General features: G+C 41.7%; 2 protein-coding genes across 32 annotated transcripts in view; both read right to left on the reverse strand.

Moving 5' to 3' along the window:
• Positions 1-25913, reverse strand: part of Erc1 (ELKS/RAB6-interacting/CAST family member 1) — a 1605700-nt gene that overhangs the window by 1096316 nt on the left and 483471 nt on the right. The gene's annotated exons all lie outside the window — the stretch shown is intronic.
• Positions 24265-25913, reverse strand: part of Ccdc77 (coiled-coil domain containing 77) — a 53676-nt gene continuing 52027 nt past the window's right edge. For all 12 annotated transcript variants that reach the window (XM_048787536.1, XM_048787532.1, XM_048787535.1 and 9 more), the window contains one exon: positions 24265-25062. In XM_048787536.1, coding sequence (XP_048643493.1) covers positions 24916-25062 — 147 coding nt within the window. In that variant the 3' untranslated portion in view covers positions 24265-24915. The remainder of the gene's footprint in view (positions 25063-25913) is intronic.

Consider the following 25913-nt stretch of genomic DNA (forward strand, 5'->3'; position numbering starts at 1 on the left):
AAAAAAAAAAAAAAGTGTTCCTGGATCAGGAACTGCAGCACATGTCTGTAATCACAGCAGCACTGGAGGCTGAGGCAAGAAGATCACATGTTCCAGCCTAGCCTCAGCAATTTATTGAGGCACTCAGCAACTTAGCAAGGCTCTGTCTCAAAATAAAAAAATAAAAATAAAAGGGGCTGAGGGCCTATCTCAAGGGTAGAGCACCCCTGGTTTCAATCCCAGAACCAACAGATAAATAAATAAAATGTACAGAAACACTTTTTCCTTCCCCTTTGGTGCAGGGGAATGAATCCACGGGCACTCCACCACCAAGCTGAACCCCCACCTTTTTTTTTTTTTGGAACCAGGGATTGAACTCAGGGGCACTCAACTACTGATCCACATCCCCACTCCTATTTTGTATTTTATTTAGAGACTGGGTCTCACTGAGTTGCCCTATTAGGGCCTTGGTAAATTGCTGAGGCTGGCTTAGAACTCAGATCCTCCCGCCTTAGCCACTGAGTTTACAGATATGCACCATCGCTCCTGGCTCCCTTTTTCTTTTTTGAGACAGGGTTTTCCTAAATTGCTGAGTCTGGTCTTGAACTTGTGATTCTCCTGCCTCAACCTCCTGAGTCACTGGTACTGCAGGTGAGTGCCACAGCACCTGGTTACTAATCTAACTTTTCCTAATTAGCCTCCTTAACTCCAAGCTCCCTTACCCTAATCCAGCCACCATTCTATCATCAGATAGTCTTTTTTTTTTAATAAGTGCCTTTTAATTTTTATTTATTTATTTTGAGAGAGAGAGAGAGAGAGAGAGAGAGAGAGAGAGAGAGAGAATTATTTATTTATTTTAGTTTTCGGCGGACACAACATCTTTGTTTGTATGTGGTGCTGAGGATCGAACCCGGGCCGCACGCATGCCAGGCGAGCACGCTACCGCTTGAGCCACATCCCCAGCCCCATCATCAGATAGTCTTTTGAGTTTTTCTTTCTTGTTGTCATTTCTTTGTTTCCTGTTACTGGGTATTGAACACAGGGCCTCATGCATTCTAGGCAAGTGCTCTACCATTAAGCTATATCTCCAGCCCTTTTCTTTTTCCTTTGAGACAGTGTTTCACTAAATTGCCCGAACTAGTCTTCTTTCAATCCTCCTGCCTCAGCCTCCGAATAGCTGGGATTATAGATGTGTGCCACTGTTCCTAGCAACAGTTTCCATCTTTATATGACCATATGAAACCTGCCCTCCAACATAATTTTTTGTTTTGTTTTTGTTTTGTTTTGTTTTGTTTTATGACATTGGGGATTAAACCTACAGCCTCACCAATGCTAGGCAAGCGCTATATCACCACTGAGCTACATCCTCATATTTTCTTTTTTAGTTAATCAAGATTTATCATTTCTTGCCAGATGTAGTGTGGCTCATGCCTGTAATATCAGCCACTTAGGAGGCTAAGACAGGAGGATCTCAAGTTCAAGGCAAGGCCCTCAGCAACTGGGTGAAACCCTATCTCAAAAGGCTTTAAAAAAAAAAGCCTGTCACAGAGGAGCACCCCTATAATCCCAGCTACTCTGGAGGATAAAGCAGGAGGATCACAAGTTCAAAGTCAGCCTTATCAACTTAGCATAGACCTTGTCTCAAAATGAAAAACACAAAGGGCTGGGAATGTGACTCAGTGGGTAACTAAAATATAAATAAATAAATAAATAAATACAACAAAAAAAGGGCTGGGGATGTGGCTCATTGGTAAAATATCCCAGGGTTCAATTAATCCTCAGTACCCTGCCAAAAAAAAAATTTTTTTTTACCCTTTCTCCAAGATCTATTTCAGATTCTAGTAAGCTTTCTTGGATGAGCCCAGTCCTAAGCAACCCCTTCCTCCTTGGAACTTTTCATTTGAATCACCATTTGATACGCTGAGAGTTAACTTTGAATGTTGGTCCTGATTCCTCAGTGTCATTGTAAGCCTTTAAGACTGGGAACGTGTGTTCCCAATATGCGGCATAATATAGCACAATTTAGCACTCAGTAATGTTTGAGGATGAGGGTAACACTTTGAGCAAACATCTTCCAGAACATTCACTGGAGTTCTTAAGCAGAAGGTGAATCCAAAGGACAATTCTCTAATAGTAGCCCCTGGAAAGTGTCTCTGCGATGTTCCAAAACCCACAGATTTGTGCACTTTGCAAACCTTCCTTTCTTTCCAAAAGTCCAAAACAGGAGCAGACAATATATGCACGCTTTGGCTGAGTCAAGTGTGAAGTGAGCAGGGCCCCTGTAAATAGTCTCTTTCTCACTGGGAGCAACACAACTGCATGTTAGGCTGAGTCACTTGCAGCACTTTGTCATGGAAACAGGTGGAGCCCCACCATGATTCTCTCCTCAAGACTGGCCCTCCTGAGATAATTCACGCAATCATTTCATTCTACCAAATGCTCTAAGTACCTCTTATGTGGGAACTGGGAGAGAGATAAAACAGAGAATGCTGTTTAGTTGAGGAGAAAAGGTGGTCCGCAGAAAAAGAAATCAGACATTTTAAAGACCAGATTTCGGGACCAAACAGTGAAGTGTAAAGAAATTCAGAGGTGTAAAGAGATCACCTTGTGCCTTCCTCTTTCACTTCTACTGTTTGATTTGCTTTGGATCTGGGAATGTAACCAAGGTTCCATTTTGCTCCACAACTGAGCCATACCCCAACCCCTGTACTCTGTTCTTACCACTTGCCCTAGTATGGTGATGTTGGAGTGGGGTGAGGGTAAGAAGGACAAGAAATTCTTGTAGCTAGCTCTCCTCCTTTCCTCTTCTGTTCTCCTTCCTGCTATGGTGGCCAAGGATAGAATCCAGAGCCTCATTCAAGCAAAGCAGCAAAGCAAGCACTCTGCCACTGAGCCACACCTCCAGCTTCCACATCCCTTTGTGTGTGTGTGTGTGTGTGTGTGCGCGCGCGCGCGCGCGCTGCTGGGAATTGAACCCAGGACCTTGTGAATGAAAGGCAAGCACTCTACCAACTGACCTATACCCCCAGCCCCATGTCCCTCTTTGACTTCAAATGATTTCACAGCAGGGAAGGACTTAGACTTTGGCACACAAATTCCTTTCTTAATCAACTGAGTTCCAGAGCTAAGTGTATGGATTGGGTTATTCATGATGGCCCATTTGGGTGGCATAATGTAGTGTCACCAATGTATCCATTTTGTCAATTTAACCAGATACTCACTAGTTCTTCTGATGGTTTTCCTTGTCCTTTTGCCCTTCCACATTCAGCCCAGAATGACCCAGGGTCACAACACACCTGAAAGGAAAAATAATTTTCATCATTTTACCTCTAATGCTATTGGGAGGGGCTCTGATCCTTGGCTTGGCAAGGATATTGGAATAAGGGCAGATCAAACCACAGAGATTCTTAGCATTCAGTTACAGGGGCTTGGCAAGATTTCTAAAGTGGGTCAAAGTTAGTATAAACCGGACAATTCAGAATTCAGAAGGGAAAGGTGGACCTGAAGGAATAGCTCAGTTGTAGAGTGTGTGCTTAGCATGCACAATGCCCTTGGTTTGATCTCCAGCACACACACACACACACACACACACACACAGAGGCACAGTGTTGCATTCCTGTAATCCCAGTGACTCAGGAGGCTGAGGTAGGAGGATGGCAAGTTCAAGTCCCGTCCCAGCAACTTAACAAGACTTTCTACCTCAAAATAAAAAATAAAAAGACTTGGGGGTATAGCTCAGTGGTAAAGTGCCCTTGGATTTAATCCCCAGTACCAGAAAAGAAGAGAAAGGTGTCAAGTGACCTGTTGGAGGGGTGACAAAACTGTTGTACTTAGAGTGATTCTTATTCTAGTCTACACACGAGCCAGAGGATACCAAGTAGCAACTGTGACAATGCCTTCTTTCTTGTTTTCTACATCATAAGGTTTTACCTGTGAACTTTCAGATAACTTTGTATTACGTGTGTCTTACTTCTTACAACCACAGCAGAACAGCAGGAAAGGACATTCCCTCTAACAAAAACAAGCTTGGCAAGCCTCAGTATTTTCAAGGTGACCTGCACCAAGTTCACATGACCAGAAAGTGATAGGATCAGAACCAGATCCAGATCTGTAGTTTACTGGTCTTTCTTTCCAGAAGATCTCCCCATCTCTGGTCTGATCTTACATTAAAAAAAATAATAATACACACACACACCTTCACTCTCCCTCTCCTCTGCTATTCAAATGCATATCATGGAGATCTCCTGGTAGTAGAAATTCTGATGATAAATCAGTAAGAGTCTCTGTACCATCAATAAGCCAACAACTTAGTCTGAGATGTGAATGGATTGAGTTCCTTTACTTTGAGACAATTCCTTTCATGCACTGGGAATTGAACCCAGGGGTGCTCTACCACTGAGTTACAACACCAGCTCCTTTTATTTTTTATTTTGAGACAGGGTCTCACTAAGTCACCTAGGCTTTCCTCAAACTTGGGATCCTCCTACTTCAGCATCCAAGTCACTGGGATTACAGGCATTTGGCACCCTGCCTGATGAGACAATTTCTCAGAGCAAGAAGAGCAGTGCTGGGGAGTCGAGTCATCTTGGCAAGCGCTTGTTTATTTTATCTCTGTCAATTCATGCAGATCATTTATATAGAAACTATAGGTTTCACTTATTCCCAATCTTTAGATAAGGACATGGACTCAGAGATATTAAATGACTTGTTGAAGGTGGTGTAAGGTGACCCATATGTATCTTAGATGGGACTCCAACTCAGGCGTTCTAACTTCAGACCTAGTGCTTTTTAAAATTCCCCCTTTGCCCTGTTGCTCCCCCTGGAAATTCCCCTGGAGAAATAAAGTCACCCTGGAAACTGTGAGCTCTCTCTCAACACATCCACAACTCATTCAGCCCCGTGATGATCTTTCCCACCCTCTCCTCCCCACCCTCATCAGTGCTGCCTGCTGTACTCTTTATTGAGATCTTTTCTCCTATCCCTCCTTCCATGAATTCATCATATCCAAATCTTTCTGCAGAGTTTGCTGCAATGGGGGGTGAAGCTCAAGAAAGGGTGAAAACCCCACTTCTCCTTGGCTACTTCTCATGAATTCCTATGTGCTCAGGCACTTCTGTCTGGATGATAGGGACAAAAAGGTAGGAACTTTATCAAAGCCCTAAGCTTTAGTTTCTCCATCTATGGGCCTACACAATTTTGCATACTAGGCCCAGAATGAACGTTCACCATCTTCACAGAAGAATATGTGCACTGGGCGTGGTGCACATCTGTAATCCCAGCTTCTTAGGAGGCTGAAGTGGGAGGATTGTGAGTTTGAGCCCAGCCTGGACAACATAGCGAGCTCCCTCTAAAATAAACAACAGCAATAAATGTGAAGATCACATCATAGAGAATTCAAAAGAATCAGATGAAGGAAGTCAAAGAAAGGAAGGAGAGAGGGCAGAAAGGTTAGGCTGAGAGTCAAAATAAAGTTCATGGGCTAGGAAAAGATCTCTGGCAATTCCCATACAGAGAGCTTATGACTTCATCACACTCCCAAACTTGAATTGTTGATAGAGTGTTCAACAAAAAGATAAGGGATAATCCAAACCAGAACCATGTGCTTTGAAGTTGTAAGCAATCTATTGCTTGGTCTTGCTTCCTTTTTCCAATCCATAGTGTGACTGCTTCCAAGTTATTATTTTTAAAAATAATTTGTAGTTGTCCATGGACCTTTTATTTATTTATATGTGATGCTGAGGTTAGAACCCAGTGCCTCACGCATGTTAGGCAAGTGCTCCACTACTGAGCCACAACCCCAGCGCTGCTTCCAAATTATTACAATCACTCTTTCTGCTTTCCTCCCTCAGGAAAAAGGATTCCCCCGGCAAATCAAGAGACAATTATCCAAGTCAAAAAATTAACTTTGATTTGTTCAAGCTTTGCAACTGAGTAATACCAATTATTTCCCTCTATTCAGGTTTGGTTTGTTGCTGGGAAAACCACAAAGGAGCACTTTTTTTTTTTTTTTAATTTTAGCTTCCAGTCCTCGGGATTAAACCCAGAACCTGAACCTTATGTCATGCTAGGCAAGTAACTGTACCTCTGAGGTCCAGCTTCAGCCCCAAACAGGCTTTCTTAATTTCTCTTTAGTTGGTGCGGAGACAGAAGCTATGTGAGATTCCTCTGAAGCTCTGTCTCCTATCTCTCTGATTCCTAAACCCCACTGTGGGACTGAGGGTGTAGCTCAGTAGTAGAGTATTTACCTAGCATGTGTGATAACCTGGGTTTAATCTCCAGCACTGAAAAAAAAATGTTTTTTTTTCTAAACCCCACTTGCAAGAAATTCTCTTCTTCTCCAGAAAGACATTCTCTCCTGCCTGCATTCTGCAACCTGCTATTATAGATAATGGTGCAGGGATCTGTAGCTGAAATTAATACATAACAGCTCACAGTTCTGAATAGTTTCTTGCGTATTCCCAAGTCACGACACATGTCTAACTAGAAGCTGTGCAGCTCGCTGTCACTCCAGGTAGTTCATAAACCTTGGGGTGAAATCTTAGTGCCTCCTTCTTTTCTCCCAAGAACACATCCCAGCTCTTGTTCCCTAGAAAGTTGAACCCACACAGAGGATACTCCTCTACGGTAAGCTGTGTAAATGGTAGACTCTGGGGCAGCTTTTGAGTATGCCTCAGCTCTCTGGTACCGCCTTCTGTGGCTCTGAGAATATTCCCAGCATTTTCAGAATAGGCTGTAGGTCTCTAGGCCTCTGAGTGAAGCTGTATTTCCTAACTCTTTTCTTTCATATTGGAGAAATAATTTCTTTTTATTTTGTAGTACTGCAGATCGAACCCAGGGTGCTTTACCAGTGAGCTACAGAGCTAGTCCAATAAAGGTCAATGGACCTTTATTTTATTTATTTATATGCAGTGCTGAGACTTGAACCCAGTGCCTCACATATGCTAGGCAAGCCCTCTGCCACTGAGCCACAATCCCAGCTGGAGGCAGACTTGTTAAATTGTCAAGGCTCACCTTGAATTTGTGACCCTCATGCCTCAATCCAGAGTAGTTGGAATTATCGGCATGTGCCACCACATGTGGCTGGAGAACGTCGTTATTTTCCATTCCTCTGAGGTTCCTTTTCCTCTACAATCTGCCCACTTATGGATGCCTTCCCCTAATGAAACTAAAATGAGGACCAAAAATAGTAGTGCATGTCTGTAATCTCAATGACTTGGGAGACTGAAATAAGAGGATGGCAAGATTGAGGCCAAGACAACTTAGCAAAATCCTGCCTCAAAACAAACAAAACAAGTGAAAAACAGAAATGGGCAGGATGGGAATGTAGCTCAGTAGCAGAACACCTGCCTAGCATGTGCAGGACTCTCAGAGCAATCCCAGCACTGAAGGAAAAACAAAACAAAACCAAAAACAGAAATGGGGTATGGATGTTCCTTTCCTTGCCTCAAACACAATTGAATCCACTCACCTGCTGGGGATGCTGTAGACAACCCAGGCGAGTAGCCCTTGTACAGCTATATTAACCTACCTTATGGCTTTGCTACGGAAGAACAATGGTGCTAAAGCCCAAGACATGTCCAGAGTGCCACAAAACAGCTCAAGTGCTCAAGCCCAGACAGACTTTCTGAAAACCTCCTTTGTCTAAGTTCATAGGTCCAGGCTATAAACCTGGATGAGCGATCCCCTGCCTTGCCACTTAACACTCAATCACTGTGGCATCTCAGCAGCAGGTCTCAGTTTCCAGACGGTGATGCTGGGCACTGATGAGAGTCAGAGTTGCAGGTTTCAAGTTTCTCAGCCATGTTATCTAAGGACCGGCTGCTTGGGATTTGATCAGGGCTGGTTTGGGAGAGAGGCAGATGCCGTCTTTTCCCCAGAACAGACTACTCTTTGAGCCCTGCCGCCACCCGGACTGGGGATGGAAGAAAGAAAACAAAAATCCCCACTGTATGTGGTTCTCTGGAATTTAACTTGGCCCTGGAGAGGGAAAATTAAAGAGCAACATTGCTCTCCTAGCCTCAACGCCCTCTGCAGGCACCAGATCCTATTGAAGGCCTTGTCAAGATTGAGAAGGGGTTAGGGTTAGGACAAGAATATTTCTTTTCAGCAGAGGCAGAGGCTCCCATCTCACTCCTAGGTGAATATTAAAATATCAAGTGAAGAAGTCTGATTTGTGTGTGTGTGTGTGTGTGTGTGTGTGTGGTGTGTGTGTGTAGTGCTAGGAACGGAACCCAAGGCTTCGTATTTACTAGGCAAGAACTCTGGCCCTGGTCCTAGAAGTCTGATGTCCAATCAATTTGCAAGAACCATTTGAAATAGAGCATTCTCATCTGGCTAAGAAACTATGAAGAAAGGAGATGAACCCCGTTTAGTGATTGGGATGAGGAGAGTGGGTGAAACGACATAGTGGTATAAAGAGATATTTTGTTTTGTGTTATGTTCCTTCATCCATTTGCTGCACTACCCACTGTCGGTGTGTGGCAGGGAGGAGTGGTCAGGGCAGGTGTTTTCCTGAACTTTATTTTACCCCAGAGCTTCTAAAACATTATTCTATCTTGAGGATTCAGCTATTCAGCCAGGCATCTGATCCTCAAAAGAGGGCTGTCCTGAAGGAGGACAGGCTGAAAGGGGATGTACCTGAATCCTGTCATCCCTGATTTGTATGTTTGTTTGCTTGTTTTTAGTAGGGATTGAACCCAGGGGTGCTTAACCACTGAGCCACAACCCCAGCCCTTTTTATTTTTTATTTTGAGAAAGGGTTGCTGAGGCTGGCTCTGCACTTTCGACCTTCCTGCCCCAGTCTCCAAGTCACTGGAATTACAGGAGTGCATCACCACACCTGGCTTCATCACAGGTCTTTTTAAGGGACATGTCATACTCTGACTTTGTTCTTCAGAAGTTGGGGGGGATTGCTTGTTTTGTTTTGGGGTACCAGGGATTGAACTCAGGGGTACTGAGCCACATTCCAGCCCTATTTTGTATTTTATTTAGAGACAGGATCTCACTGAGTTGTTTAGTACCTTGCTTTTGCTGAGGCTGGCTTTGAACTCTTGAACTTTCTGTCTCCGCCTCCTGAGCTGTGGAATTACAGGTGTGTACCACCATGCCTGGCTGTTTGTTTTTGAGACAGGGTCTCGCTGTTTGCCCCAGGCTGTCCCTGAACTTCTGGGCTCTAAAGATTCTCCTGCCTCAGCTTTCCTAGTAACTGGGACTACAAGGATTTGCTACTGTATCTGGTTTCTCCTTCAGAGGATTTAGAGTGACCTCAAGGACTTGCAGTCTTTGAATTAATTCCTTATCTAGGTTAACTACCCTTTTGCTCTATATTTTCAGATCCCACTGAAAATTTTGACTTTCTGGGCTGAATATTTTGCCAACAGGTGTGTGTTTCCTTATATTTATTCTTTTTTTTTTTTTTTTTGTACTAAAGAGTTAACCCAAAGGAGCTTTACCATTGAGCCACATCCCCAGCCTTCTTTGGTTTTTTATTTTGATACAGGGTCTACTAAGTTGCTTAGGGCCCCCACTAATTTGTTGAGACTGGTCTTGAATTTGTGATTGTCCTGTTTCAGCCTCCCAAGTTGCTGGGATTACAGGTGTGCCTCACCATGCCCAGCTTCATACTTTTTTCAATGGAGATTACTCTGGCCTTTAAGAAAAGAAATCCCATAACATTCTTTCCATCAGTAAGTGGAGTCATAGGACTGATAATACCTAAAGAGAAGATGCGGGTGGCTTGCTCTCCAGTGTGGTGCTCTTGGAAGGTGGTGGACCTTTAAGAGGTGAGGCCTAGTGGAATATCTTCAGATCTTAGGGGGTTGTCCTTAGAGAGGTAAACAGACTCACAGCCCCTTCCTTTTTCCCCTGACCATGAGGTAAGTGGTTTTGTTCCACCATATGTTGCTGCCAGGATGTACTGTTTCACCACAGACCCAAGACAACATGGGTCAATTGATCATGGATTAGAACCTCAAACAGTAAGCTAAAATAACGCTTTTTTCTTTATAAGCTGATTATTTCAGGTATTTGTTATAGTGATAGAAAGCTGACTAACTCACTTTGGAAGAGAGCCCAAGTCCATTCCCAGACACACCAACACTGGAAGAATAGTTAGAGGTAAGGCGTAGGCAAGTACAGGAGAAGCAGAAGTCAGATAGGAAAGTGATTTAAAGGAGCCAGAAGAGCCAGAGGCAATGTCAGTGCACAGATGGACAGGGCAGCAGTTTCAAAATGTGAGTGTTTAGGAGAAGAAAATAGAAGACCAGGGGCTTGAGGCTGTAGCTCAGTGGTAAAGTGCTTGCCTTACATGGGTGAGGCACTGGGTTCAATCCTCAGCACCACATAAAAATTAAAGATACTCTGTGTTCATCTACAACTAAATAAATATTAAAAAAGAAAATAGGGAGCTGGGGATGTGGCTCAAGCGGTAACGCGCTCACCTGACATGTGCGGGGCGCTGGGTTCAATCCTCAGCACCACATAAAAATAAAATAAAGATGTTGTGTCCACCGAAAACTAAAAAATAAATATTAAAAATTCTCTCGAAAGAAAGAAAGAAAGAAAGAAAATAGGAGACCAGGTGTGAGGCAGGGAAGAGGGAATGGGTGGGGGTCTTAAGAGACATCTGGGCAGGTTGACTTGAGGCAAAATACAGAATTTCAAAGATGAGGACAAAATAGTCTTCAAGAAGCAGGCAGGAAAAAAAAAAAGAAGCAGGCAGAGAACATATAGCAAAAGGAGTTTCATAAGGTCATTTCTGGGGAAAAGGAGTTCAGAGAGAGAGCCGGGAGGAGCATAGTTATTTGCACATACAGAACAAAGCTATTTTCTGCAGGAGCTTATCAGGTGCTGGCATGGCCTGTGGAGTAACACAGAGATATGGGTCTGGAGTGGGGAAACACTCTAATAAGGAAAAGAGCCCCAGACATAGCAGTTCAATCTAGACTGATTACTGAGTTTGGGGTTGAATGAAATCTTATAAAAATTTATATGAAGATATTACATCAGGCTCATTCAGATTCTGGATCCCTCTATTTAATATTTAATGATCTTTTCCAAATGTGAAGGCAAGGTTGACAATTAAAAGGCTCTGGAACAGTCAACATAACAATATTGAAGTCATACTAATTTAAAATTAGCACTGCTATTGTTAAATGCTGAAGTGATTAGTGGATATATCCATGGTGAGCCAAAAGGGGGAAAAAAATGTCACAAAGCCAACACAAGGGTAATCAGAAACACTGAGGTCCAAGCTGGAGTTACAGGGACATAAATAGCTATAAGGTACCATGTCAAAAAGGAATCATCGATTGGGGAGACACTGGGAAAAATGTACACAGGATCACTCTATTGTTTCTTACAACTGCTTGTGAATCCACAGTTTTATGCATATATATATATATATATGCATAATACAAATATATATGCATATATGTAAATAGTTGAACTGAATTATCAAGCATAATAAGTATTTATCCTAGCCTGTCATTAGTACACACCTGTAATCCTAACAGCTCAGGGGGCTGAGACAGGAGGATAGGAGTTCAGTGTTCAAGCACCCCTGAGTTCAATCCAGATACCAAAAATAAATAAATAAATAAATATTTGTTCCAACTTAAAAAAAAAACCCCAAAACATACATATTTGGTCACTAACTTGAAATGCCTCTATTATATAATATGTGATGTTATATAATAATGTCTAGTATTAACTGGGTCTATGTATATAGAGATAACTATCTGTAATATTAATCAGGTCTATTCTACTTCACATGCTTTGCCCGTTGGTTGGTCTTTTTATGTGTCAGGACAAGTTTTTCTTTTTTGCAGTGCTGGGATTCATTCTATGGCCTTTCATGTTATACAAGTGCTCTACCACTGAGCTACACTTTCAGTCCCAACAACACAATTTTTTTTTCCTTGAGTACCAGGGATTAAATCCAGGGGCATTTAACCACTGAGCCACATCCCCAGCCCAATTTTGAATTTTATTTAGAGACAGGGTATCTCTGAGTTGCATAGGGCCTCACTAAATTGCTGAGACTGGCTTTGAACTCACATTCTCCCTGCCTCAGCCTCTGGAACAGCTGGGATTACAGGCATGTGCCACCATGCCAGGCTCCAACAACACTATTTTAATTAAAAAAAAAAAAGAGTGGCTGGCTTAGTTTGGAAAAAGAGACCATACAGCTCAAGAGACAAAGAGGGAGAGATGCCAAGAAGGTCCACAAACAAAAACAATAATAGCTGCCATTTGAAGGTCAAACTCCCCTGAAGGCAGCTAAAGCAGAGGCAATGGGGTTCTCAGAGCAGTCTTGCTCCACACCCACTTACATGCCAGTTAAGATGAGAATATTATTATCTAGAAGTTCCAAAAAAATAAGTGCATCATCTCCAAAGTAAAGAATATCCTATACATAATAACATGAATATACTTTGATGTCACCTTAAATACGACGTGATTAAGTAATTGCTCCAAAAGTCTGGGTCATGTTCAGTTGCTTGTGTAGGGCTAATTTGAAACTAAGCTACCAGTCATCCCAGGAGTGAATCACCTTAAGCTTAAGCCCCAGTTCTCCAAGTAAAATGAGGAAAATGAAAAATAGAGACATTCAATAAAATCTGTGAGATAATAAACAAACAAACTTAAGCCTGTAAAGCAATGTTTTCATGTAGAGATTTTTTAAAAAGACTTTAAAAACTTGTGTTCTTGGTGGGGGAGTGTACTGGAGATTTAGCCCAAGAGTGCTTTACCAATGAGTTTTACATTCCCAGAACTTTTGTTGTTTTATATTCAGGATTGAATCCAAGGGCACTTAACCATCGAGCCACACCTCCAGCCCTTTTGAATATTTTATTTAGAGACAGGGTCTTGCAAAGTTGCTTAGGTCCTCATTGAGTGGCTGGGGCTGACCTCAAACTTGTGACCTTCCTGTCTCAGCCTCTGGAGTTGCTGGGAATACAGAAGTGCGCCACTTCACCTGGCTTAAAAAGCAGTTTGGTTTTTTAAGGGTTTTCTTTGTAGGGTTTTCCTTTGCTTGGCCATCAAATCATCTCTCCAGCTTCATCCCTTCACCTGCCTTTGTTTCTGGCTGGTCTGCCTAATCTAGACTCATTTGGCTCTGTGCCCTTCCCTACTGAGGAAGTTAGGAGGGCAGATGAAGCAGACTGTGACTTGCTGCTATCCTAGACATTTTTCACTGGCAGCCACTTCAACTCAATAAATCCTTCATCAAGACCTGCTACAAGGGGATGGGGGTGTAGTTCAGTGGCAGAGTGCTTGCCTCAGATGTGCAAGGCCCAGGGTGCATCCCTAGCACCCAACTACTCCTAACAGTTTTCCACTTGCCCTCATCAGCCCCTTTCTGTCTTTCCAAACACTGACTCTTCTTAGGCACCAAGCATCACACCAAGGCCCCATCTCACTTTCAGTGGATGGCTTTGATTTTATTCCTTCTATGAAATACGAAGTGATCACCCTTCAGAGTTACCAGTTTACCTACTCTTCCTATCTCCATCAGTACTGGATCTTATTTATCAACTTCCCCTCTCATTCTTATATCTTCATTTCCTTTCTCTGACCTTTTCCTTTTAGCCTATAAACATGATTAAGTCTCTCCAGTCTAAAACTAGAAGGGTCCCAAGCACAAGAACTTCATTCCCATGAAGTTGAGGTATGCTACCCTCCCTGCATGTAGATAGATTCTCGTTAGCCTTTTTATAAGCCTCCACATGTTCAGATGTTCAGAACCTCTTAAAAACCTATATGTGGCTGGGTGTGGTGGTGCACACCTATAATCCCAGGGGCTCAGCAGGCTGAGACAGGAGAATCTTGAGTTCAAAGCCAGCCTCAGCAATGGTGAGGCTCTAAGCAACTCAGTGAGACCCTGTGTCTAAATAAAATACAAAATAGGGCTGGGGATGTTGCTCAGTGGTCAAGTGCCCCTGAGTTCAGTACCTGTACCAGAAAAAAAAAATTCTATATGTGGGCTGGGACTGTAGCTCAGTGGGCAGAGCACTTGCCAAACATATTATGAAGCACTGGATTTGATCCTTAGAACCATATAAAAATAAATACATAAACAAATAAAGGCATCCTGTCCATTAAAAAAAAACAACTATGTTTTGTTGTTAGTGTTTTGGAGACCTCATTGCATAGGCATGATTCCCAGCAGCCTGGGTGGGGAATCCCAGCAAGGTCTCTGTTCAGAGTCTTCTTCACCTCTGTGCAGCATTCCTTCCTCCAGGTTATAGGAAGAATTACTGTGGAATGAAGAAGGATATGTGACCTACTATTGACCAATGGTAGATCAGGAAATTTCTTTATGGCCAGCTCTAAGACAGAAAGGCAGAAGAAGACTAGAGTTTCTATGACACAGCTCAGGGAGGGAGCTATGAGCCAGGAACAGTGGATGAAAACCAAAATATGTATCATCATCTCACAGCCCATCTCCTGGCTTTCAAACACCAATCCCTTCAATCAAAAGGATATATAACTCAAAGGATAACGTGCTGGGTATGGTGGAGCACACCTGTAATCCCAGCAGTTTGGGAGGCTGAGGCAGGAGGATCACAAGTTTAAAGCCAGTCTCAGCAACTTAATGAGACCCCATCTCAAAATAAAATATAAAACTGGCAGGGGATGTGGCTTAGTGGTTAAGTGCCCCTGGGTTTAATCTCTGGTACCAGGAAGAAAAAAAAAAAAAAGGCTGTGTGTGTGGTGCATGCCTATAATCCCAGCAGCTCAGGAAGCTGAGGCAGGAGGATGATGAGTTCAAAGCCAGCCTTGGCAATTGACCAAGGCCCAAAGCAACTCAGCAATACCCTATCTTTAAACAAAATATAAAATAAGAAAGGGCTGGGAATGTTACTCAGTGGTTAAGGCCCCTGGGTTCAATCCCTCCCACCTTAAAAAAAAAAAAAAAGATAATGCCACATCACTAGAATCCCATTCAGTTGTTAATAATTAGTCCAGTTCATCATTATATTGAACAAATATGTCTCGGGGTGTGTGTGGGGGTCACTCAGATTTGCAATTTTGGCAGGTCCTGAAAGCAAGAGTGGTTCCTTACAAACATAGCTTTACCCTTCCAGGATTCCAGTGTAATTGAGATAAGAGACAATCTCTTGCTCTGAGCCTCTTTCAAGGTGTTAGTGAAATGTTGAAGTTCCTTCCATTCATAACCCATTTATTCATTTCTTTACCCTCAGCTATCAGTTTTCCTTCTCTTCATTATTACCCAAACTTTCCCACCTTTGGAAAGACGTTAGGTTCAGGCACTGTGATAGTTGACTGCTGGCAGCAATGACAGCAGTTCACTCCCATTTGTATAAGGTAGGATTACAGAGGTGCAGAACCAGTGGGCTATCCCCACTGCTAGGCAATATGGTGGCATTTACTGCTAGCCCTAATTGCCAGCCACTAGGAATGAAGTCACAGTTCACCCTAACCAATTTTTAGAATTTTTTTTTTTTTGTATTTTTAGGTGTTGGGGAATCAAACCCAGGACCTCACCAATGCTAATCAAATCTCTACCACTGAGCTACACCCCAAGAATTTAGGAATTCGGACAGCAGTTAAATGAGTAGTTTTAGTTTTCTGTTTAGGAATTATCCCTGCTCCTAGTACCAGCAGTTGTATCCCTACTCCTGGGACCACTGTATCAGGCAGGAAAAAATAAAATTTGAGGTGATATGAGAAGAATTATACAGTTGCACCAACATCCTCCCCGCTCCTACTCCAGATTCTCCAGAAAAGTAGAGGAGTTTATGGTAGGGACCCTCCCTTACCAACTTCTTTAGGTTGAGTTCACTCTCATGAAGATGTATAAGCCAATCCCTCATGTCTTTTATCTCCCCATTTTAGACAGCAAGTGTTTTAACTGCCCATTTGATTTTCTTACTGAACCATTACTGTGAGGATGAAATGTAACATATGTTCATTTGGTCTATTTCTTTGCTCACTGTTGGGCATCATGGACCATAAAGTGTTTCCCTAGGTCCAAAGAAATGTACTTGGAGGCCCAAGTCGGTATGGGATCTACTGCTGCAATCCTTTAATAGTATTTTGGGCATTTGCATCTCTTACTAGGTATGCAGAGCCCAATCCAGAGTAAGTATCTATTCTTGTCAAGACCCATTTATAGCCCCCCAGGGCTAATAGCATTGGTCTAGTGTAGTCCACTTGACCGTTATGTGCGGGGCCTCCCCTGGGCAAACTTCCCCACGTCCATTGGCTGTCTCTCTTTTTCTGGCAGGTAGCACAGTCTTTACTGGTGTTTTGTGTCTAAGAGGGTATAAGAGGAACCTGTCTAGATTTAGCTCATCTCTGCATTGCTGCAGTATCCCCATATCTACTCATTTTATGGATCCCAGGGACATCTTCTTGTCAATTTCAGTCACCTTCCAAACTTGGAAGGGCATTCTTCTGATGGGCATCAACGAGTCCTATGTAATGCTCCCTCAAACTTCCAAACGGCTGTGCCCCATATAGACATCCCTTTAATAGCTCAGGCTATTTTTATTACATTTCTGTCTGAGATGACCAGGACATTGTTCATTGTCCATGAGTCAGTAAAAACCCAAACACAGGGGCTTCTATTTTGTTTTTACCTCTGTCATCCTTTGGGGTGGGTTGGGGAATGGGGGAAGGTACTGGGGATTGAACCCAGGAGTGTTCCACCACTGAGCTACATAGGAACTCTCATCCACACATCAAGAAGCTCTTTGCTGGCCATCTGAGAGGTGTGTATAAGGCACTCTAGAATCCAGTAGCTCCTCCTGCAGTTCCAGAGTCAGGCCTGGGGGAAAGAGTCCCCCTGGTCCAGTATCTCCTTGCATTTTCCATTTCATTACTGAAATTCCCAGGGCACTGCCATCCCCATTAGAGTGCTTTTCTGACATTATCTAAGACATTGTGGGGAGTGTTTTTGTTTGTTTGTTTTGAGAAAAAGGAAAAAGAAGTTTGATTGCTTTGCTAGCAAAGGAGAAACACAGAGGACTCTTGTCCCAGAGTAGGTGAGCAAGTTAGAGTTTTAAGGCAATTTTGTGTCCTTTAGTCATGGGATTGTTCTCATAGCAAGGTAGTAAATGCCCTTTAAGTGGAAATTCATTAGTCCAAAGTCTCAGTGCCTCATTGCTGGGAAGCACTCACAGGGTTATACCATAAGCCCCACTTTAGGATCCACATAGGGCTATCCAATAGATAATTTGTCTCTACCACCATTCCAGTTTCTATTTCTCTGCCTTCCCTTTTTGTTTTGTTTGTTTGTTTGCTTGTACTGGGGATTGAATGCAGGGATATTCTACCACTGAACTACATCCCCAGTCCTTTTTAATTTTTATTTTGAAAGTGCAGGATCTTGCTAAGGTGCTGAGGTTAGCCTTGAACTTGTGATCCTCTTGCCACAGCCTCCACAGTCACTGAGATTATGGGCATGTGCCATCAAGCCTGGCTTGCTCTCTTTTATTTGAGAACAGGTCTCTCCATGTTACCCAGGCTGGCCTTGAGCCTCTGGTCTCAAGCTATCCTCCTGCCTCTACCTGCAAAGTAGCTGGGACTTCAGGCATGCACCCCGCTGTCCAGCTTTTCCAGCTTATATTTTGCCCAATGTGGGGTTAGGGGATGTTACTGGCTTCCATTTAGTGTGTTTGGTTAATATGGCCTGAAAGGCAGATTTATGTCTTCTGTGTTATAGTACTAGGTAGGGGAAGTGGTCCCCAGCCAGACACATTATCCATCGGTAAAATAGGTAAAGGAGACATAACCACCTCACATAAAGCTTGTTCAAAAACCCCAATTTTTATTCCAACTTTTGCCTTCAATTTTGTCATTTGTTGCCTTTTCACATTCTCCCAACCTAACCTCAACCCCCATTAAGATCACGCCAACAGGCTTTGATGGATTTGGTGGTACATGCCTATAATCTCAGTGATTCAGGAGGCTAAGGCAGGAGGATTGCAAATTTGAGGCTAGCCTGGGCAATTTAGCTGGACCCTGTCACAAAATTAAAAATAAAAAGGATTGGGGATATAGCCAAGAGGTAGAGCGCCCTAGGATTCAATCCCCGGTATCCCTCCCCTAAAAGATTGTGCCTTGGAATCACATTGTTTTGTGTTCCTGCATAAGGGAGTCAAAAAAAAAAAAAAAAAGGTTTTTCTCTTCCCCATCTGGCCATACCCACACATGTGCATATGGCCTCATGTTCCTACCAGCGATAGGGCCTTTCTGTCAGTTTTAACCTTGATTAACCAGTCTAACCTCTCCCCCTGACAATTTCAGGCAGTGTTTCTTATCGCTATCTTTGCCTTCTGGCTTCTTGAATTCCTTAAAACTTGGATAAATGGAGTGGACTTTCTTGTGACCTTTCAAGTTTTGGGGTGGGGAGGGGGTTCGTAGAGAGTCCTATTGACCCACCCAACCTTTGATAGGTGCTAACAACATCATGATGTCTGCCATATTCAGCCTGACTTCCAATAACCATCTAAAGACTTCTATACTTCTGGGATGATTTCCTCGCTCTCCCTATTCTATTTTTAATCATTTTAATGTCCTTGGTATTAGTAAGACCCACACATGGAAGTTAAGACAGCAAATCAGATATGTTTCTTGAAATGTTCACTTTTGTGAATAATGTCACATAGGGTGCTCCTGTAGAAAGTGTTCCCTTAATCACAGCATTTACCATAACCTGGGAAATGGGCATATTCAGTGGGTGACTATCTCAGGCACCTGTAATCCCAGTAATTAAGGAGGTTTAAGGAAGGAGAATTATGAGTTTGAGGCCAACTTGGTCCATTTAATGAGACCCTGTCTCAAAAAAACAAACAGGAATGGGGATGTGGCTCTACGGTAGGGTGCCCCTAGGTTCAATTCCTAGAATCAAGAAAGAAAAAAGAAAAAAGTAGTGAGCAACAGTCAACCCAAATATGTTCTTCTGCTCTGCAGCATTTAAAACCAAAGATACTATTCTTCTACTTTTTTTTTTTTAATACTGAGGTTGAACCCAGAATCCCCAGCATTTTTAAATTTTGAGACAGGGTCTTACTACATTACTGAAGACCTCGCTAAATTTAGGCGAGGCTGGGCTGCTCTAGAACTTGTGACCCCCCTGCCTCAGCTTCCTGAGCTGCTGGGATTGTAGGTATGCACCATGGTGCCCTGCTCACATGGCTCTTTTTCACTTTCATTTTAGTCATTACCAAAGGCCATAACCAAGGGATTGTGAGTGTAGCGTGCCTCTTGTTATTTTGCATTTCCTTTCATATCCAATGAGACAATTCCTTGGGGGTTAGGTCTATCACCATCTCTAAATTCCGTTGATAACTTTTACCTTAAGTAACTGAACAATACAGTTATGATTTCACATCATGGGTGACTAGGTAGCCACCCAGAGTTCAAAGTTTTCTCATCTCCCACTCCATCATACTTTCTCTTCCCAAACCACATGCTTCTGTGAACCAGGGCAGATAACAACCCCCACTCCTGACACCAAATGTGTGTGAAGCAAAAACAAAGTATGTTGTGTTTCCTCTGCTTTCACATTCAACATAGAAGACGTTTGCAACCTCAAAGGTGACAAGGATTTCTCCCTACCAGCAAGTAAGCAATGAATGCTGCAGCAGACACCAGTTGGGTGTCCTATAATTCATTTCTAACACTATCTGCTTAGACATAATGTCAGACCACATAGGTTGAGGGTTTGGTCCCCCAGACTGCCCCCACTTCCGACCCAGTTGCAAGTCTGGGCTTCTGGAAATTGTGACTAATTGATTATAGATTGGGGTTCCCAAACCTCTTGTTTGATTTGCTTGCTAGAGTGGCTTACAGAACTCAGGAAAGCACTCTGCTTACATTTAATGGTTTACTATAAAGGATATTTTAAAGGATACAAATAAGCAACCAGATGGAGATATACAGAGCAAGGTCTGAAAGGGTCCCACGCACAGGCTGAGTTTGGGAGCTCTCATCTCCATGGAGTTGGGGTGCACCACCTTCCCAGCATATGGATGAACTCTCATCAGCCTTCCTGCAAGCTTCCACGTGTTCAGCTGTGTGGATATGCTCAGAACCCTATCTTTTTAGTTTTTCTTTCTTTTTTCTTTTTTGGTGGTGGTGGTGGTGGGAGACTTCATTGCATAGGCGTGATTGCTACTGCTAGTAGACTAGGTGGGGAAAGCCAGCAAGGGCCTATTCAAATTCTTCTTGGCTTCTCGCCAGGATATGGCACAGGACTCCTCTGGAATGACTATCAGGGAAGGGTGGGTTGGAGAATTTCTTTGTGACCAGATCTAAGATAGAACAGCAGGGGAAGATAAGGATTTTTATGACCCACTTTTGGAAGAAGTTAATGAGCCAGGAATCATGGACAAAAAACAAAAAAATATGTAATACAACACTGGGGTTTCTACAGCTCTAAAGCTACTTCTCATCTTGCCTCATTCCTCAATTTAATACAGGCCAACTTCCACCCACAAGTACCTGAAATCCCTCTAAATTCACTTGCTACTGAATTGTCAAATCCCCAATTCTAATTTACCTTATTTTTCTACAGTATTTGACAATTGTCTCAACCTCTTTTTTTAAAAATGATTAGAAATTTATATGCAACTTTTGTCGGCACACACAATTTAACCTCTTACTTTTTGAATTCATATTCCCCTAGGTTCCAGAACACTTTTTTCTTATTGTTGTTCAGACAATACTAGCTACCCCTCCTCCAACCATTAGTTTTCTCCTCTTTGGTTCTCTTATTTTCTTATTCTATATGTGCTTTCCATCTCTAATCTTATTCACAGTAATCAGTTATCTTTTATATGTTAATAATTTGAAATCTCTATATTCCTAACTTTTCTCCTGACTCCCATATCCATATTCCTAAACTTGTTGGAAATCTACTTGTTCTCATACACTGATTTTTTTTTTTTTTTTTGGTGGGGGTGGTTACCAGGAATTAAACTCAGGGGCACTTGATCACTGAGCAACATCCCCAGCCCTATTTCATATTTTATTTAGAGACAGGGTCTCACTGGATTTCTTAATGCCTATTTTTTTGCTGAGGCTGGCTTTGAACTCAAGATTCTCCTGTCTCAGCCTCCTGAGCTGCTGGGATTACAGGTGTGTGCCACCACGCCTAGCTCTCACACACACTGAATTTCAGTTAATGCTGTTACTATAACATGGTTCTCCAAACTGGAAACTTTGGAGTTAAAAAAAAAAAAGGCTGGGGATGTAGCTTAGTTGGCAGAGGACTTGCCTAGGATACGCAGAGGTCCTCCTGGGTTCAATCCCCAGGGAAGTTAAAACATCAACAAAAACTAAACCAAAACAAACAAAACACAAAGGCTTTGGTGTCAGAAAGTATCTTTTCCCCTAACCCTCACATCTCATCTATCACAAAGATCCCATTTCCATTCTTTTGTTTCTCAAATCTGTCCCTTCCTCTCTATTCTCAATGTCTTTCTTTAGTTTACCCTTGAATTTCTCTCTTGGATAAAGACAGTAGCCATCTTCTCTCTGATCCTGTATGCAGTGAGTGGTAACAGTACAATCTGCTGCATTGCAAATATTACAGTAAATCTTGGTAGCCCAAGTAGTGTGGTGTGGGTGGAGAGGCAGTGAGAATCACAAGACTGGACCCAAAATAACAGCCAGAGGCTATTTTATGTTGTGAAAAATCACATACATTTTATGGATAAAAAGGTGACATTGCTAAGTTACTCATGTATATAGGCTAAAAGAGAAATTTTAAAAGGCAAAGCAGATGACACTGATGGCTGCTTTCAGATCTTTTGTACCATCTTTTTCATTGTTCCTATAGATACAGCAATAAATCCTGGTAGTGATTACACATTACTCTGGTCTGCAGTACAAAGAATTCCTAGGAAATAAACATCTCACAGATTTATTATTGCATGATGCTTCTCGTCCATCCCTAATTTTTAAGAAAGTGAGTTTGTATTTTCAATTTTCGTTTTACACGTTAATTGTTACCACCAGCTGTTTCAAATTTTGGCTATTCCCCTCCCCCCCCTTTTTTTTGCTTTTTTGTTGTAGTTTTGTTTTCTGAGATGGGGTCTTGCTATGTTGCACAGGCCAGCCACAAACTCTTGGGCTCAAGCCATTCTCCCATCTGTCTTGGAGTAGTAGGTACTAGAGGCACATACCACCATGCCTGGCTCCTCGCCCCATTTTAAAGTAAACCCAAATGTTTTCAATTGATGCAAAAGTCTTGAATTTAAGAATTGCATAATTGTATTTATTGAAATTTCATACAACTTCTAATGTACATTGCATACTGTCTCCTGTTCTTGCAATTCCCCACTCTGTTCTTTTTTGCCTTTGCATGTTATTTCTCCTCTACCTAGAATGCCCAGATTGATTCTAAATTCACTTCCTTTTTCCCCCTGGTACTGGAGATTGAATCCAGGAGTGCTCTAACTTATGATCCTTTTCCCCCACTTTTGGTACCAAGGATTGAACCCAGGGCACTTAACCACTGAGCCACATCCACAGCCATTTTTAAAAAATATTTTGAGACAGGGTCTTGCTGAGTTGCTTAGGGCCTTGCTAAATTGCTAAGGCTGGCTTTGAACTTGTGATCCTGTTCCAGCCACCTGAACCACTGCAATTACAGGTGTGAGCCATCACGCCTGGCCTTGAATTCACTTTTATGATTCTGCTTGAGCCAGGCATGGTCACACACACCTGAAATCCCAGCAGTTTAGGAGGCTGAGGCCAAGGATTGTAAATCTGAGGTCAGCCTCAGCAACAGGGAGACCCTGTTTCAAAATAAAAAATAAAAAGGACTAGGGATTTAGCTCAGTGCCCCTGTGTTCAAACCCCAGTACCAAAACAACAGTAGCAACAACAAAGCAAAACAAAACAAAAAATGGAAAGATTCTGCTCAAAGATACCTCCTTGAGTCATCTTCTCTGCTGCTTCTATCCTATGCACCTATAGCACTGCTTTTCATTCATTACTAACTTGGGTTTTTTATTTTTACCATCACCACCAACCATTGGAGAACAAAGACTGTTTCAGTGTTTTTATTTATTTTTGTGTACTAGGGATTTAACCTAAGGGTGCTTTACCACTGAGCTATATCCCCAGCCCTTTTTAAACTTTTGAGATGGGGTCTTGCTAAGTTGCTGAGCTAGCCTTATAGACATGTGCATGTGCCACCATGCCCAGTTTTAGGGTTTTTTTTTTTTAAAGAGGGAGGGAGAGAGAGAATTTTAATATTTATTTTTTAGTTTTCGGCGGACACAACATCTTTGTATGTGGTGCTGAGGATCAAACCCGGGCTGCACGCATGCCAGGCGAGCGCACTACCGCTTGAGCCACATCCCCAGCCCCAGTTTTAGGGTTTTTATACAGAAGAACCAGCACATTTCTAATACCATAATAATTATTTTTATTTTATTTTTTCTGGTACTGGGGATTTAACCAAAGCGTGTTTTACCAATGAGCTTTTTAATTTTGAGACAGGGATTATAGGTGTACACCACCATGTCTGGCTTAAGATTTTGAATGAAGGAATGAATGGTATTAACTACATCTTGGAACCTAAATGACAATGGTAAACAACTGGTAGAAATTAAAGCCAAAATATTGATAATATTTAACCACAATTGAATGTACTATATGCTAGGCACCAGACTGAGTAATTCATGTATATGTATTTTTAAAAACTGACATATAATACCATCAGCTCCAGAGGCTGAGACAGGAGGATCCCAAGTTCAAAGCCAGCCTCAGCAATGATGAGGTGCTTAGCAACTCAGTGAGACCTTGTCTTAATACAAAATAAGGTTGAGTTCAATCCCTGAAACCCAACAACAAAAAAACCTGACATATAACTCACATACCATAAAATTCACCCTCGTATTAAAGTACACAGTAATTTAGCTAAAAATGGGTAAAGTTGCTGGGCACAATGATGCATGCCTATAATCTCAGCAGCTTGGAAGGCTGAAGCAAGAGGATCACAACAGAAGCCAGCCTCAGCAACTAAGTAAGGCCCTAAGCAAAATAAGGGTTGGGATGTGGTTCAGTGGTTAAGCATCCCTGAATTCAATACTCAGTGCAAAAAAAAAAAAAAGAAAGTTTTAGTGTCATTGCCCTTGTACTCTTCTTACTACCTCCAATACCAGATGATTTCGAGATTTAATTTGGAAAAACTTGTACAAAACAGCAGAGGCCAGGGAACAAGAAAGCACTTTTGAGATAAATGAGACATTAAAAAAATATAAACATGGTTTTAACAAGACATATAGAAAACTCAAATATTTTTGATTACTTATTTTATTGAAAATAGTTAATTTGAAATATATACATTATTTAAAAAATGTTATTGATACAATGTCAAACTTTTCATAAAGGATCATTTCAGTCTCACTCCTGCCAAAGTGGCACCTCTATTTTTCTATAATCATTTGCCTAAGAGTAGGGTCTCTACTGCCCTCTGGTGGTAATTCAGGAGATGCTCATGATGGAAAAATTCCAAAGTTCCATAGCTGAGTAGTGCAAATTTGCCAAGTGCTGCAGCTTTCTCTGCCTAGGAGGAAGGCAACTTTAATAAATGTCTTTATTCCTTTAGAAAGTGTTCTTCCTAATGACACTCAGCCAAGTTCTTAGCAAAAAACACTTTCTCCTAAATTTTCATCTTTGTTTTAAAAAACAAAACCTGTTAAAACAAACAGGAGAAATAATGTGGGAAAGCCTCAGAGTAATTCAGGCTATAATCCAGACTTCCCAAAAGGTTAACAGGAGAGTGAAAATTACAAATAAGGCTTAGTATACAAGATAAGCTTTTTAGTGCTCCGATTCTTCACTTTGTCTTTATAAAAACGGATACTCCAGTCAACTGTAAGTCTTTTTGGGAGCAGATAACCTTTTCCTAGATTTCAGGAAGCTGACGGCCTCTGAAAGTAGACATCAACAGAGCCTAAGTTCATTCTCCAGACTGAACACTTTGGATTTGATGTTCTTCAGTTCTCCTTGTATCTTGTGTGCCCGTCTATTGCTGTCTCGGACCTCACACAGAATGGCAAGGTCCTGGTTTGCCCGGGTATTAATTGTTGCCTAAAGATTTGAAAAAAGAAGAAACAATTATGGCATAAGACAGGGAAGAGATTTCAAAGAGTCATAAAGAGCAGACTGTGCTGAATGGCATCTTTTTATGGGATATTTAGTACACAGAATAAATTCAATTCTTAGTTTTTCAGTAAAGGCAAGAGATTATTTCCCATACAACAGTAGAGAAGCCTCGAAAAAAGAGTGCAGTAAACAAAAATGGGTAAAAAGAAGCGATCTATATAAACAACATTATTGGTAAATCTGCTAAAGAATAAGAGGAAACACCTCCTCTTTTTTTATTATTAACCTTGTTCAGAACATAGTTATCATTTTGGATATATGGATGACTAGTTAAATCTCTAAGAAGGCTCTTGATGCAACTTGGCTTCTAAAAAGCTCTGTCTGGGAAAATTACTTTATTAATTACTCACTTTTCCCATTTGTCCAACAGACATAATTCTTTAAATTTACTTCATGAATTGGGAGGGATGACAATTTCTTTTGTTTCTTTCTTTCTTTTTTTTTTGGCGGGATGGTAAAGGTATTTTGTACTTTGATAGGATATGTATGCTTCTTTCTCTTGAGCCAGATAAAACGTTGGGTCAAATAATATTAAATTTAAGAAGCTGAATTGCTTCCTAGGAAGAACAAGTTAACATTTGAGGGCATGGCATGTGTTCATGTATCGCTTCCTCTGATTATTATGCTCTTTGAAATGATTTCCCCATCCCTTGAAACTTGAAAGATGCATTTTAAAAATATTTAAGTATGTCCCAATGTTTAATAATTTATAATAAGGAAAAAAAACTATAAAATTAGTTCTAATTTAAGCTTGAAAAACATCTCATAAATGTTAT

The sequence above is a fragment of the Marmota marmota genome, unplaced genomic scaffold, assembly GCF_001458135.2.
Source record: "Marmota marmota marmota unplaced genomic scaffold, marMar, whole genome shotgun sequence".
Classification (NCBI taxonomy): Eukaryota; Metazoa; Chordata; class Mammalia; order Rodentia; family Sciuridae; genus Marmota; species Marmota marmota.